The sequence below is a fragment of the Myxine glutinosa genome, chromosome 2 (genome assembly GCF_964187855.1).
Source record: "Myxine glutinosa chromosome 2, kmMyxGlut1.1, whole genome shotgun sequence".
Lineage (NCBI taxonomy): Eukaryota > Metazoa > Chordata > Myxini > Myxiniformes > Myxinidae > Myxine > Myxine glutinosa.
Genome location: NC_136262.1, coordinates 175,042,214 through 175,059,012, shown reverse-complemented (window position 1 = coordinate 175,059,012; position 16,799 = coordinate 175,042,214). Strand labels below are relative to the sequence as shown.

The following is a 16,799-nucleotide window of genomic DNA, read 5'->3' as shown; positions in this document are numbered from 1 at the left end:
CCGTATGACGTCTTCTTGTTTATTTATTGGGGGGAAAGCAGTGAATATCGCGAAGCAAATTAAAAGTGCATAGCAGCGGCGTGTACACTAGCAGGCATCTCAATGGCGTCATTTTTGGATACTAAAACACAAGTGCCTGCACAAAAAGTACAAAATACCTTTAGGCGTTGCACTAACTGGGGATCACTCAGACATGCGCTGACCCCAAAATGTCCTGCAACTGACTAATGCTGTAGGGAGTACCAAAACCTGGACCACTTTGCCTTGTGGTGCCGCTCATCACCCTCCCCACCTGCTACTGCATCTGGCACAGCAACTTCACCACCAGTCACAATCAACCCGGTGTCCCGGCTAGTAACTCCATTCAAAACCTGCGGATGCTATGCTGCTTCATACAGGTGCCAACGTCTCGTTTCTAAATAACGCAACTTATGGCAAAAAAGATGCCATGCATTCCACTGAAACAGACTTCAGTGACCCTCTCAGGTTATGGCAACACCCAAATTACCATGATGTGCAGGCACTGTCTGCCTTCTACTATGGCACAAAAACCACAAATAGTTGTAGACCCTTCATTTTTCAACATCACCACAACGCATGCCAATCTGATGGGGCAGGATTTATTCCATAATCTTCACTTTCAGCTGGCTGATTCCTGTGGCACGGACATCCTGCAGGTCACAACATTGTTTGCAGGCATAAGATGCATCTCCGACTTTGTACACAGTTGTGCCACTGATGCAGTTCCCCTATTAACAGTACACTGGTACTCATTTCGCCGATGAGTACAGTACACATTTCATCCTCAAAAGGATGACAGCCTGAGTCAAGGCCACCTGGTATTAATTCAACGGCCGACCGGGATTCAAACTCAGGATCCTAGGATCCCAAGCCTCTGCCCTAACCGTTAAGCCAACATCAGGTTTAGGACATATCTTGGGAGTGGACCATGGCTCATAATCTCACTGTACAGAAGATTAAGCACTTCACATCAGCTCACTTCTGCCCCCACGTTAGCGCACTTCAGTGTCACAGCATCCATGATAGTTACCTGTGATGACTCTGTGGTTGTGCTGGGTGCTGTACTGTCATCGATTCATGATGGTGTGGAGAAACCTGTGGCTCTTTCTTCCCGCTTCCTCACTCCAGATGAACAAAAGTGTCCAGTAGGTGAGAGGGAAGCATTTGGGCTTTTAGACATCTCTTCCTTTACGACAGGGCCAAGTGACACAGCGCATAAACCACTATGACTACTCAGGGGGAAGACCGCTTGAACCAGTACAATTTTACTTTAGAATTCATGCCAGGTTGGCAGAACACAATTGCTGACCTGTCAAGAGCAGATGTTCCACTGTCAACAGCAGGTAACAGACACGAAACCTGATCTAGTGCAGCTGCTTCAGGCACCCCTGTCCACTGTTGTTTCCATATAACTTCTGCTTAAGGAGTCCCAGGATGGTGCTCTGTTTACCACGCTCTGCATTTACATTAGAGGGCGGTGGCCACCAAACGTGGAAGGTCAGCTGTTACACTACTACAGAGTGACGGCAGAATTATCCTGCTAGGAGGATGACTGTATCGCCAGGGGTCACCACACCATGATTCAGGTGACCCCTAGAGTGAAGGTCTTCAGGTATGTCACATGAAGGATGCCTTGGACTAGTGAAATTGATGGTCAAAGATTGCACTGCATGTCTCCTCAAATCCTCTTCCCCAACTCCTGCCCCTCTGTCTCATGTGCAGTGGCCATCCACACCTTGGAAACATCTCCAGGTGGACCTCTGTGAAGAACTGCAGTAATGAAGAGGCAGTAATGAACAAACTGTATAATGTAAATTATGTTGTAATATGAATTTTTGAGTTGAAGCGGGGTTGAGGGGGGTGGGGAGGGGGGAACCAAAACCTGGCCTGGCGTGATGTGGATGGCCTGCTCCAAGGCAAGCTGTGAGGTTATTGAGGCATGGTGGTTGGTTGACCAGTTGATAAATAGGCATGTTAACCTCAACCTGGCTTACCAAACCCTATGCAGACACGTATGCAAACACCTCAGGCCAACAACCACCCTCGGACACAGGCAGATACAGCCTGATCCGGAATCTAACACGCCGAGCCCGGATTTGGTTCCTTCACCTTGGCCCGTATTCAATCCAAAAATTCAAACGACAGCATAAATTACTGTAAACTGTTTCTTTTCATAACTGCATATAAGGATGGAAGCTTGACTGTTCCCGAAACGTCAGGACAAATAAAGGATTCTTCCTTTTAATGCTCAGTATACCTTCTTTCTGATTCAATATGATTCCTTTTTCTGATTCAATATGATTCCTGAACTTCACACTTTCCAACATACACATACACACACACACACACACACACACACACACACACACACACACACACACACACACACACACACACACACGTATGCATGTATGTACAGTCACGTGAAAAAGTAAGTACACCCCGTGTAAAGTTTTAACTTTTTCAACATATTTTAACATACAGCTATTTGATCTTCATTTAAACAATATTGATAGATAAAGGTTATATAATTGAACAAAAAACAATGACAAATTGACTTTGCAATAATTTATTCAACAAAAAATTAACAGATTCCATTTCCTTTTGTGGAAAAAGTAAGTACACCCTTGGCTCTAATCGGTGGTATTGCCCCCTTTGGCAGAAACAACCTCAAGTAGGCGTTTCTTATAACTGTCTAACAGTCTCTGACATCGACTGGGAGAAATTTTTGCCCACTCCTCCATGCAGAATTCTTTCAGCTGTGCGATGTTTGAGGAGTTTCTTGCATGCACAGCTCGTTTCAAATCCTCCCACAACATCTCGATGGGATTTAGATCCGGGCTTTGACTTGGCCATTCCAGAACCCTCCATTTCTTTCTTTTCAGCCATTCCTTGGTGGATTTACTGGTATGTTTAGGGTCATTGTCATGTTGCAAGGTCCACCTTCGGTTGAGCTTCAACTTTCCGACAGATGGCCTCACATTAATTATCCTCAAGCACCCTCTGGTACAATGAAGAATTCATAGTGGATTCTATGATGGTGAGCTGCCCAGGCCCTGATGCAGCAAAGCTGCCCCAAACAATAATATTTCCACCACCATGCTTTACAGTTGGTATCAGGTTCTTGTGGTCAAATGCTGTCTTTGGTTTTTGCCAAATATGGTTTCTGATACTGTGGCCAAATAGCTCGACCTTTGACTCATCTGTCCAGAGCACATTGTTCCAGAAGTGCTGGTCTTTGCCTTGGTGTTCATTGGCAAACTTTAGTCTTGCCCTGATGTTCTTTCTGGACAGAAAAGGTTTCCTCCTGGCACACCTCCCATGTAGATCAAATTTGTGCAGCCTCTTTCTAATGGTAGACTCGTGCGCTTTGACATCAACCGTGGCAAGAGCTACCTGTAGGTCCCGTGATGACATTCTGGGGTTCTTAGAGACTTCTTTCAGCATCTTGCGGTCTGCTCTCGGGCTGAACTTGCTGGGGCGGCCTGGCCTGAGCAAGTTGGCAGTTGTTTGGAATCTTCTCCACTTGTAGATGATCTTCCAGACAGTCGAATGATTGATTTCAAATTGTTTTGAGATCTTTATAAATCCCTTCCCAGACTCGTAGGCATCTATAACCTTCTTTCTGAAGGCCTCAGAGAGCTCTTTTGATCTAGGCATGGTGACGCCACACACTTCAACAACAAAGAGCAAACCAAACTAAATGTCTGAGGTTTAAATAAGACAGGTTCCTCCAAGATCCTCTCCAACGATGTTCTAATCATTTGCACCTGAGCTGGTGCACCTGATTCGAATTTTAGGTATTTGAAGTAGTGATAAATGTAGGGGTGTACTTACTTTTTCCACATGCGAAATTTGCATAAATGTTTATTTAAATTATACAATGGACTACAAAATGTAAATGTTTCATGATATTTGTTATATTATATCACCTTTGTCTGTCAATATTGTTGAAATGAAGATCAAATAGCTGTATGTTGAAATGTGTTGAAAAAGTCAAAACTTTACATGGGGTGTACTTACTTTTTCACGTGACTGTATATATATATATATATATATATATATATATATATATATATATATATATATATATATATATATATATATATATATATATATATATATGTATGTATATATGTATGTATATATATACATATATACGTGACTGTATATATGGATATATTCGCTGTTTCAAACCCTACCTGGCGTTCTCCATGGCTGCAGACATTTACAAGTAGCACATGCACGAGCATCAAAATACTACATTCCCCCATTAGCTGACAACCCGGTTTCATTGCTTATTAAGAGTCGACAGCGTAGACATAAATGTGCACCAGCAAGGTTGCCAAACATCAACCACAAAAGGGGCGTACCTTGTGTAGCTGTTATTGGTTGCTTTATGTAGCCTTCATTAGGTTAGAAAGGCTTGTTGGGGAATTCTAAAGTCCTAATGAGAGCTAATTAGTTGAGAATAATTGATTAGGTGATAGCTAATTGGTTGTCTCTCCAGTTACTGGTGAGACAGGATTGAGCCTTTCGTATGTTTGACGAGTGAATGTTGCTAAGATAGTGACAGCCACACAAGCTCTATTTATTATTGTAGACACACATATACACACACTAACGGAGGTAGTTACTTTGATACATGGGAGGGCTCCGTTCCACCTTCTAAAACCCGCGTATGGAGATAACCAACACACACATTATATAGCACTGTGCAAAAGTCTTTGGTAATCTTGAAATGCATGTTTTTATTGTCACATTTGCACACTTTGGAAAATAAAAGGTGTTAGATTGATCATGTTTTATTCAAGAAACAAAAATGAATTGCATTTTACAATAATAATGCATGAAATTTTAATATTTGGTGTGACCACCTTTTCATGCAACACAGCAGGTCTGTTTGGAATGTCTCCTGCAATTTCTGGAAAATTTCCATTGGGAGGATGTTGTACGCATTCTCCAATGTTTCCCATATTTAAAAAAAAACATTTTTCGTTTTTCTTCCTGTACAAATAATCCCAAAAAGCTGCTATGATCTTATAGTTGTAGCATTCCTGACTCTGGTTTTCCTTGTAAATATGTTTTAACGACAAATGCAATGTGTTCGGGGTGAGTGTCGTGCTGAAAACAAAGTTGTCGCCAATTAGCCTTCTTCTTGACAGGATACCACGGTGAATTAGGAATTAGGATATGCTTGTACTCTTCAGCATTCATTGTTATTCCAATTCTCAGCAATTTAATCACCAACATCAGCAGCAGAAATACATCCCCAGACATGAACAGGGCCTCCACTATGCTGTGCAGTTTCCTGTACATGCATATCCCTGCAGTGGACTTCTCACCAACCCTCCTCATGTTCAATAAATTTCAAACTTTTCCACACTGATTAACATCCCAACTCTGATGTTATTGGGCATATTCAAGTCTCTTGGCTTTGTTACATTTATGCACAAAGGGCTTTTTGACAGCAACTTCTTCTTGTTAAACTGCCAAAATCAAGACTCTCTGCTCACCTTCACTCTTTTATTCCTCATTTTTCCCACCTCTGGAACAAACTCCCACACTCTTCAATCCCACTACTCCCTCCTCCCAAATCCACCTCTTTCAATCTCTGACTTCATTCCTGAAATTCCTAGTAGTGTCAATTTGTTTTATACCGTGTACCCCTTCCCTCCCCCACCCCCCCCCTCCCCCCAGAGCTCTCCCTTCCACAGATCTCCTGATGTCCTTGTTTTCTACTGTTATGCTTGTGTGCTTCCCTCTCTCTCCCAATCTTGTCTCTCCCTCCCTTTATTGTTTTATGGGTCCGTTTGTTTTTTGTGTTTTATGTGCTAATATGTGTTTCATGTGCTAGCTCTTACATGAGCCTCGATCCTGCATACAAAAAAAAAAACTAGCCCATGGAGACCTTCTGACAGTAGTGGAGTCCATTTGAACCCCTGATAGCTGTGCCAGGTCTTGTGTAAGTTCCGCATTTGAGGATTATTCTTCTATTCCTGAAAAAAACCTATCTTTACGTATTGCTCATCTGTTTTTCTGGGTTTCTTTGGCCTTCCAATCCGTTTTCTATCTTTACTTTCTGTTTTCATTATGTTTCTGTATTGTTTCTTGAATGCCACACCTGGAATATCTGGATATTTCTCTCTGGGATTGCTTTTTTGGTGTAAAATTATTATTTTGAGTCTCCTCAATTTTGAGGTCTTGGGCATGGTGTAGATTTACGTTACATGCAAGAGAAAAATTACAAATTGGTGAAAAAAAATGTGATGGCCTAAGATTTGAATTATTTGCACAAAAAGAAAAATGAAAAACAACCAAAATCTAATTATGGGAAACATTGCAGAACAACCTCTGAATTGAATTTCTCCAGAAATTACAGGACAGCATTCCAAAGTGGATATCTGCTATTTTGCATGAAAAATGTGGTCACACCAAATGTTGAAATGTAATCCATTAATATTGTAAAATATAATTCATTTTAGTTTCTTTAATAAAGCATGATCATTGTAACACCTTTTACTTCTCAAAATATGCCAATTTATTTTCAAGGTTTCTCATAAGGTGTGCTGTCCCAGGACTTTTGCACAGCAGTATATATACCTGTGTAGATATATATCTTGGAGTTTATAGACTCGGTATGAAGGGATTGCCCTCAAAAATTTGATAAGCCCCACACCCAACGGACATCAACAATAGCTGGCACCCTGGCTAAATTCCAAACTCCTGGCACTTTCAGTTAGACTTCGGACCAGTCGGTTCGTGAAAGGCTTAGGCCAAAAAATGTTCCCTTTCTGACCACACAAGGTGGAAATAATTGGGGCTATTGAAAAATGTTGTTGCAGTCGTAGTCATATATTTTTAGCATTAATGTCAGTAACTATGACTGTGCGTAAATACATTTTAGAAAAACTTGAAATTGAGGGAATAAATGATGCTGATGTATATATGCAATATCATGTCCACACTTGTCAAAAAAAAAAAAAAGTACAGAAACAAGTATAAAAAGCATTTTCAAACAGGCAAAAGGATGTCTTGATGGCAAGGCCCAAAAGGAAGCAAACAAGGTAAGGACAGAAGCATGCAAATACACAAGGACCATCCTTAAATCTTTTTTCACTCAATGAATGTGCGAACAGAAAACGTTGTCTAGCTATCCATAAGTAGACATCAAAGAAAGCAAAGCACCCCTCTCAGCTTTTACACAACCTTTCTGTCGAAACACCTAAACATCCATTTACAGGTATTGCAGGAATGTGCCAAGAAAGGTGTGCTTTGACGACGTCAAAATTCTGATGGAATCTAAACAGTGTAGAGAAAAGGACAACATACAAGTACAGATACATTCAAAGTACACCCTCCCCATGCCAAATAAATAAATAACATCCTCCAGCGCGGCATTACCTGGGTGCCTTTGGCACCGGCGATACCACCACGCAGAACATAGAGACGGTATTGGGAGGGAGAGGTGTACAATAATATTGATTGATTAATTGCATAATTAAAATCAAGAAATAATAATGGTAAAATAATTTCTTAATCAATTGGCTAAAAGCATAACTAAACCACGAGTGCTTCGTCCAAAGCTGTAACTTTTGGAAAATTAATTAAATAAATCATTAATGGTAAACATTAAATAATGAATTGATTCATTGATGAATCAATAAATAATCAATCGATTAATTGTTTAATCAATAAATAAAAAAATATCCTTTATAGCCACATCACTTGGTCACTGTCATGTCCAAGTATCAGCTTCCTAGCTCAAAAGGTGCCTGAGATTTTGCCCAGATGAGAAAGGAAATAAATAAGTATGTAATAAATCGATAATAATTAAATAACAATCAATTAATTGATTAATCAAGAAACAAAAAATAACATTTTGCCAAAGTACTGCTATTGTGCCGAAATTTCAGGTTCCTAGCTCAAAGGAGATATTGCCCAGACAAACACAAGAAAACAAACAAATAAGAAAGAAACCGGAGTGAAAACTAAGTACTCCCTTTCAGAGCACGTCATCGCCAGGCCCCCTTCGGTTCTTGGCGATGACGTCATGCAGCGCCTGGAGATGGAATAGGAAAGGAGCGGTGTACAATTTACACTGTGAGAATGTTAACTCATATTTTATTGCCATCAAGACATCAAAGAAGGACATGAGTACAATCAATTACCAATTACTTTAGCAGTGCACTGAGGCTATCGCAGTGTAACTACTTGTGGTTGGTGATCCGGCTTTAATGGTGCACTCTGCTGCCCCCAGCTTATAAAACATGTAGCCTGGCTTTAGTAGGACAAGTATACATCCCAGCAAGCCATTTACAAACAATTGAGTTAGAGCTAGCTCAAATGCTACCTGTGGTCATTGATGAGGCTTTAACAGTCAATGCCCATGTGGCCATCTTGCAAAAGCCTGCAGGTGGGTCTGTCTTTAGCAGTGCACATAGCAGCAAGGTAATTACAAGAAATTATTGTGCATGTGTTTATTGTCCAACAACTTGGCATATGTGGATGATGTGTACTTATGACGGATCAGTCATTTTGCTAAACACTATAGCTAATGACATCAAAAAAGAGAAGAAAAAAAAGCTGTATGCGTGTGTTTGGAAACGAATGGTGAATTGCACATTAAAATGCTGTACCACATTCTGGAGCTGGAATATGGGCATCTTGGATCACAAATGAATTGTCGCCTGAGTCTAAATCTGCTCTTTCCCATCTAGTTCAAATTCGGGAGAGGGGCACTTACTCCTAATAGGTGGTTGGCTGCGACTTTTTTCACACAAAAAAAACAACTAGAGCGGCACCCGGAAGAGCGCATACCACCGCCAGGCTGAAGAGTTTATGTTTTGTATCCCACTGATAGGATATATATGGATCCAGAAATGAACCAAACTCTAATTGGCTTGTTCTTGAAATCTAATGAACTCATCCACCTAGTTTTGTCATAATCCCTCCATAATTTTTTGAAATATCATGCTATATATCGCTTTTGGCACCATCTCTCAATGGTGAAGAATTAGTTGCCAAATTAAACAAACTTGTATCTGGATTCAGATCTTCACAATCGAATCGATTAGTCCTTAGCGAGGGGATCCATAGCTAGACTATGGCAACTGTAACATGGCCCGTGTGTTTCGAGTACGTAAGAGGGACCTGTCAGAGTAAGTCGTTTTGTAAAATGTGATGCTGAGAAGGCAGTGTATGTAATTTATTGACAGGATAGTCAGAGTAATATTGTAGGCATAAGCACCTCTTGTTTGTGAGCGGGGCAGGTGAGAAATTCTTGTCACGAAAGGTGTGTCGCATGTGTACGAAAGGCCATTACGATCTCTAGCCAATTTGTGCCAGCCATGTCAGTGCAATCTGCTGTGGAATTGGAAGTGTCAATGAAATCGGAATCGCAAGTGGAATCGGAAGAAAGGACGGCTGGGGGGAGTACTATACCCAAAAGGAAGAGGAGGAGGAGGAGGAGAAGCGGATTATGGAGGGATTTGTGAGGCAGAAAATTATTGCTGTTTCCTCTGAAGAAGTTTAGGATTGACCCAAACTTGAATCACCCTATGTTTTTGGAGAGGGGAAGAAGCGACCTCGGAAAGAGAGGAGAACTCCACATGCAAGGAGCCAAGAAGGGACCTCGGAGAGACAGGAGACGAGGATCCATCACCATTTAAGGAAAAATGATTTGTTGATATTTAAAAATAGCAACTTTTTAAAATGTACACTGCAACAAAATTTTTGTATTCTCCCTCCCTCCTTTCCCCCATTCCCCCACTTCTGGGTCCAATTTTATTTTACACAAATATATTTCCAGATATACTGCTGCAAAAAGATTAACGTACACGACTTCACCTTCAGTTTCTGTCCCTGCACATAGTCTGGAGAAGCACAGACTGGCTGTTGTCCGTCGAAGTTGAGACGCCGGCGTCGTCTGAGGATCCACAGCAAGCGACAGTCACAAGCAAGTGGGTTTTGATCCAGCCTTAGCATTACCAAGTTGCCAACTGCTTGGAAGGCGGTCTCCTCCAAAGTGTGAAGCTCATTTTCAGAAACATTGAAGAGGCGTAGATGGAAGAGTCCATGGAAAGCTTCCGGCTCGATAGTGTGTAACTGTGCATGCACCAGGTGAAGCTCATGGAGGCGCACGAGGTCGACGAGGGCCCGTGGTGGAATGGAGTGTAGTGGGTTGTAAGAGAGGTTGAGCGACTGGAGGTATATCAAATGATGCATTGCTCCTGTTGGTATGGCTGAAAGGTTACAGTGTGTTATTGAAAGTACTGTCAGGTTGAGGCCGTACAGACTGTTTGGGGGTAGATAGTTAAGCAAAGGCCAATGATCAATTTTGAGGACTTTGAGATGGGACATCCGACGGAAGGTGTATGGCTGTATTGAATTGATGTTGAGGTGCAGAAGACGTAGTGTTATTAGTCGGTGGAGATGAGAAAGAGCATCGCGTGGCACTGCAGTCAAGTTGTACCGTTCCAGAGTCAGCTGCTTCAGGCTGCGTAGACCACTGAAGGCATGGTGAGAAATGTAGACCACATCGTTGTCACAGATGTTCAGGTAACGCAGATTGTGGAGACTCTGGAACATGTGATCTATTAGAATTACAATGCGGTTTTCACTAATGTCCAGATGCGTGAGGTTCGTTAGACCTGCAAACACACCAGCTGGAATTAGTTTCAGTCGGTTGCTCTGCAGCTGGATAGTTCGAAGACGATGAAGGCGGCTAAAGGCACCAGGATCAATGTTTGAAATGATGTTTTCTTGGAGGTCAAGCTCCTCCAGTAGAGGATAGCCGGAGAATTCACCAGCTGTGATGCACTTGAGCCTGTTTTTGCTTAGATCAAGAGTTCGAGCATCACTTGGAATTCCTTCAGGCACGGCCAGGAGGCGCTTGCGGTGGCAGATAACAGTACGATTAGGCGAAGTCGAGCACTCACAGCGTGTGGGGCACCCAGTACAGCCAGCCCAAAGCAGGGCCAATAGAAGTAGCTGCAGCGTAGAGTAGGCCCATGAAGACCGGCGGCTTCTTTGCACCATCTCACTTTTTGCCTGCCAGAAAGAATCAGATCAACAGTTCGCATATTTTGTTTTCAACATTTGGGTATTGAGGCTGAAGTGAGAGCAGAAGAACGAAGGAAAAAAAAAAAAATAGTCAAACGACAAAAGAAAAAAACAGATGACGAATGATTGTAGGATCTACTAAGGAGAGGAGTTACATGGAAAAGTGGGATGGGGTGCCAATAGGTGTAAAAATCTCAGATGGAGAAATGTGAGAAACAGGTAGTGATGGGCATGAAATTACGAAACATGAGGCTTCATCTTTACCACACTTCATTATGCTCTGCAAATGAAAGGCATTCTTTTCTCTGCATATATATTACATCCGCATGGCAATACATATGTTAACACATATACAAGGGTTAACACACATGAATCAAAATTTCAAACAGACTCGGTGGCATTGTGCTTCGAGGGCCTGCTATGAGTCTGGGAGGTCCACGGTCCAATTCTAGCTCTGGCCGTGTCATACAAACACTTCTACCTACCTTGTACCTTCTTCTACCTTCTGCTTCCTTGCTTGACGATCAGCACTTAGAGGATAGAACTCAGATAAACCCCATCAGTTGGTATCCATGTGTCGGAGGAAATTCCTCCTTCGTTGCCCCCTGTGTGTGGAGAGAAATTGCCCTCCTGTTTGTCTCTAAATGCATTTTTATTTTTAAACATGTTGCCGCAGTGGGCCACACAACTCACTTCCTGCGAATCCATTTAAAAAGAGTTTTGTGTCTGTTTTCTGACAGTAATGCAATACAAATCAATAATTGTTTTTTTTTCAATCCCCAAATCTATCCCAGGTCTATCCCCGAATGGTGTCACTCTCATCGCATGTCCACTATTTGTTTGCCGCACAGATTGAGTATAAGGGAGCTGCGTTGCACAATTCGTTTTATTTTTCTTTATTTCCAACACACGGTTTGTTTGTCGAAAAGGTTTCCCTTCCCCTGGCCCCTCCCTATCCCCTCCCAGGCACGTCAGTAACAATCTTTCACCCGCCTGCCTTCGTTGAAGACTTTTCTCCGTCCACTGCCCTTTCCCGACCTTCCCTCATTTCATCAGGAGAAGTTCCTCATTCTCGGGAATTATGATCCTGTGTGTGTTTGTGTGTTTATGTGTGTGTGTGTGTGTGTGAATGAATGAATGATCGTTTTAAGGCCATTTTCCCCGCTAGAGCGGTGGTTAGCCTTGCGGGCTCCATGAGCTCATGGTCTTGCAATGGTCTTGGTCTTGCAAAACCAAGCCATGTTTTGCAAGACCATGTAAGCCAAAACCATGTTTTGCAAGACCATGCATCATAGGTCACGTGACATGGCGGCGATATTGGATTTTATGAAAACCTTTAAAATGCATCTCCGTCATTTTTCGATCGATTGAGTTGAAACTTTGACCAATCACAGTATGTCACTTGATTGGATGCATGTCCTAATTATGACGTCATAGGTCACGTGACATGGCGGCGATATTGGATTTTATGAAAACCTTTAAAATGGATCTCCGTCATTTTGAGGCAATGTTTTGAGGCAATGGCAATGTTTTTGGCAATGTTTTTGAGGCATTGCTGTTTGAGGCAATGTTTTTATGGCCGGATGCCCTTCCTGACGCCAACCCTTGGTCACGCTCTTACGATGCGGTGTACCTATTCTAAATCGGGGTACACACCGTGATCATTCATCCCAGCAAGCCGGTACTCAATTTTCCGACCTCGGAAGGATGACAGGCTGAGTCAAACCCCCCTGGCGTTAATTCAGCGATCGGCCGAGATTCGAACCCAGGATCCTGGGATCCCAAGCCGGCACCCTAACCGCTAAGCCAACACCAGGTGTGTGTGTGTGTGTGTGTGTGTGTGTGTGTGTGTGTGTGTGTGTGTGTGTGTGTGTGTGTGTGTGTGTGTGTGTGTGTGTGTGTGTGTGTGTGTGTGTGTGTGTGTGTGTGTGTGTGTGTGTGTGTGTGTGTGTGTGTGTGTGTGTGTGTGTGTGTGTGTGTGTGTGTGTGTGTGTGTGTGTGTGTGTGTGTGTGTGTGTGTGTGTGTGTGTGTGTGTGTGTGTGTGTGTGTGTGTGTGTGTAGTTCCTCCATGGCCTTGTAATAAATACCCTTAATCATAAAGTGTTTGCATATGGTATAAATATCATTTTACTCACAGATGCAACAATAGTTATTACAGACTCATTGGATCGAACAACCGAATGTGGATTACTAATTGCTATATGAACCTCATACATATGAAAGTATAACTCATCTAAATCTGAATCTACCCAAGCAAACTTGAAGGAATATAAAGGTCACGGGATTCGTTAATGTCAAATTTTCCGTTGCTCTCCCTTCCGTGGTGAGACGTCTTCCTTTATTACAGATCACCTTTCTCAAGTCGAGAAACGAAAATTTAAATTCCTCCTTCGTTTTAAAGACTTGCGTTCACTTTGGTCCAATCATAATTGTGAATTTTCACGTGATGTTTCTGCATTATTCGGCATCGTTGTTACCTCTGTTTTTATTTACTGTTTGCACAACTCCTCAAGCAAGATACAAAACGAAGTGGTTAAAAAATCCAAAGTTTTGAATCTCGTCTAATGAGCACAAGCAATTATGTGCTGAAGCACGACAAGGCGAGGCTGAAACAGAGCTGACTTTCTCCATTGTCAATTAGCAAGCCTCGCCTCGAGCTTCATCACCGTTCAGGAAAGGACACGTATTTTAACTTTGGTAAATATGACAAACAGTAACATGATGCACAAATAACTAATTACCAAGCAAGCCTGAATAATGTGTTGCTCATAATGGTTATATACCCATGACCTTCAAGACTCATTTTCACGAAAATAATCTTTATATATATATATATATTTTTTCAATCTCACTATGATATCTCACTATCTCACTATGACCCCTGGACATAACAACACTCGTCAATCAAAATGTGTGAGGGTAGGGTTCAATGCAGCAAGTAGCGTCATCCAAGTCTTGATGAGTTCAGTGTGTGTGTGTTGGCGCGTGCAAAATGTGTTGAGAAAATCAGACGGAGAGAGACTACAGAACTGGAGTAGTTTGGGTAAATTCCAATGCAATTTCCAATTAGAAAGCATCTGAAAATGCAAAGCCCGGCCGCATCCGTTTGCATTCCGACATCTTCTTCTTCTTCCGTATGCTCGAATTAAGAAAAAACAGTTTTTTTTAAATACAAAATGAAAATTGATGATTTTATGCAGCCTTGACCTTTGACATTTTGATCTAAAAATAATCAGCTTCTAGCTTTTGATTGGTGACCAATTCAGTGACCCAATATACAAATTCTTAAAATTGCAGCTAAATCGGTTGAAAATTTGTGATTTTATGTGATGCTCACCTTTGACCTTTTGCCCAAATTATTCATTTGCCTTCTCCACAATCTCATAATAAAGCTTTGTTGAAAATTTGATGACAAAACTCAAATGGTAAATTTAAATTTCAGGTCAATTGAATGAAAATTGATGATTTAGATGATGCTGACCTTTAACCTTTTGACAAAATTATTAGTTTGTCTTCTCAATATTATCATAATAAAGCTTTGTTGAAAATTTGATGACAAACGCAAATGATAAATTAAAATTTCAGGTCAATTGGATGAAAATTTATGATTTTATGTGACGCTCACCTTTGACCTTTTGCCCAAATTATGCATTTGCCTTCTCCACAATCTCATAATAAAGCTTTTTGAAAATTTCATGACAAAACTCAAATGGTAAATTTAAATTTTAGGTCAATTGGATGAAAATTTATGATTTTATGTGACGCTCACCGTTGACCTTTTGACCTTTTGCCCAAATTATGCATTTGCCTTCTCCACAATCTCATAATAAAGCTTTTTGAAAATTTGATGACAAAACTCAAATGGTAAATTAAAATTTCAGGTCAATTGGATGAAAATTTATGATTTTATGTGACGCTCACCATTGACCTTTTGACCTTTTGCCCAAATTATGCATTTGCCTTCTCCACAATTTCATAATAAAGCTTTTTGAAAATTTGATGACAAAACTCAAATGGTAAATTTAAATTTCAGGTCAATTGGATGAAAATTTATGATTTTATGTGACGCTCACCATTGACCTTTTGACCTTTTGCCCAAATTATGCATTTGCCTTCTCCACAATCTCATAATAAAGCATATTGAAAATTTGATGACAAAACTCAAATGGTAAATTGAAATTTCAGGTCAATTGAATGAAAATTGATGATTTAGATGATGCTGACCTTTAACCTTTTGACAAAATTATTACTTTGTCTTCTCAATATTATCATAATAAAGCTTTGTTGAAAATTTGATGACAAAACTCAAATGGTAAATTAAAATTTCAGGTCAATTGGATGAAAATGGATGATTTTATGTAATGCTGACCTTTGACCTTTTGACAAAATCATAAATTTGCCTTCTCCGGATTACAACAACAAAGCTTTGGTGAAAATTTGATGACAAAACTCAAATGGTAAAAAAGTTATGGCCCAGAAAGACACACACACAAACACACTCACACACAGAAGTGATTACAAAACCCCGTCTCCTGCTGTGCACAGGACGGGCTAAAAATTCCAATGATATTCATATTTTATCGGGTAAATTCATCAAATTTTTAGTGATAGCAGTCATATATGCTTATTATTGTAAATCAGGGGCCTTTATAAATACGCATGAATCAAACTGCTTCAGTAATTAACAAGAACAGTGTCATTTATAGTATCAATCATTAAGTTGTGTGTCCGTCCCTTGCCTTTTGAGTGATATCACTATTTTACCCATGCTTCCTGTATACGACTGAACAATCTTACAGGAATAAAATTGCCAAATATTCTGTAGCAAATTCCACAGTTCTGTAAGGGTAGTTGGGTTACTCGTGTTTTTCTTTTTCCAGGAAATCCCAAATGGCCTCAACGGGACTCATGTCTGGACCCTGGGGTGCCAATTCTAACACATTGAACACACGAGCTGTAACCTTTGTCTCCACATACCCTCTTTAGAAAATTGGAAGTTTGTTTTGGATCATTATGTTGTTGGAAAATGAATCCGCCTCTGATTAAACAATTTCCACTAGGAACTGCACGGTGCTGCAGTATCTGCTTGCACTGCTCTTTTGTGAGCATCCTATCTATTTTAACAAGTTTTCTTGCACCACAAGCTGAGATACAACCACAGACAGTCACAGAACCTCCCCCATGTTTAACAATAGTCTGTAAACATTGCATGTCCGAACGTTCTCAAACTCTTTGGCATACGAACTGGCATCTCTTAGATGCAAAAAGTTCAAACTTCCATTCGTCAGACCAGAATACCTGATTCCATTGTTCAGTCGTCCACTCGTGGTGGTGCCTTGCAAATTTCAAACCTTTTCATCTTATTATACAATCAGAAAGCTCAGAAGACATATGCATATGCAATCAGAAGGCTGATTGCACTGGTCTCAGCAGTGGTTTATTCAGTACAACTCTGCCATGAAGACTTGCAGCAATCAGTCTTCTGTGCACATTGCTGGACGAGAGGTAAATATTCAGGCCTGCTCTCATTTCATTTATCAGCTCATGCTTTGATTTTCTTATGTCATGTAAGATGAACAACTTCAAGTGCTTGTCTTGCCTTGGGGAGGTTTTTCTGGGTCTTCCTGGCCTTTCCTTGTCTTGTCCTGGGTCTTCCTGGCCTTTCCTTGTCTTGTCCTAGGTCTTCCTGGCCTTTTCTTTTCTTGTCCCAAGC

At 41.0% G+C, this 16,799-nt stretch overlaps 1 protein-coding gene across 15 annotated transcripts in view; it reads right to left on the bottom strand.

Annotated features, from left to right (window-relative positions):
• The window catches only part of LINGO1 (leucine rich repeat and Ig domain containing 1), a 502,233-nt gene that overhangs the window by 28,387 nt on the left and 457,047 nt on the right, over positions 1-16,799 (bottom strand). For 8 of the 15 annotated variants that reach the window (XM_078771951.1, XM_078771959.1, XM_078771950.1 and 5 more), the window contains one exon: positions 9,871-11,073. In XM_078771951.1, coding sequence (XP_078628077.1) covers positions 9,871-11,073 — 1,203 coding nt within the window. Of the gene's footprint in view, positions 1-9,870; positions 11,074-11,570; positions 11,691-16,799 lie in introns of all 15 variants that reach the window. The other 7 variants (XM_078771961.1, XM_078771960.1, XM_078771956.1 and 4 more) reach the window with 3 other exon arrangements.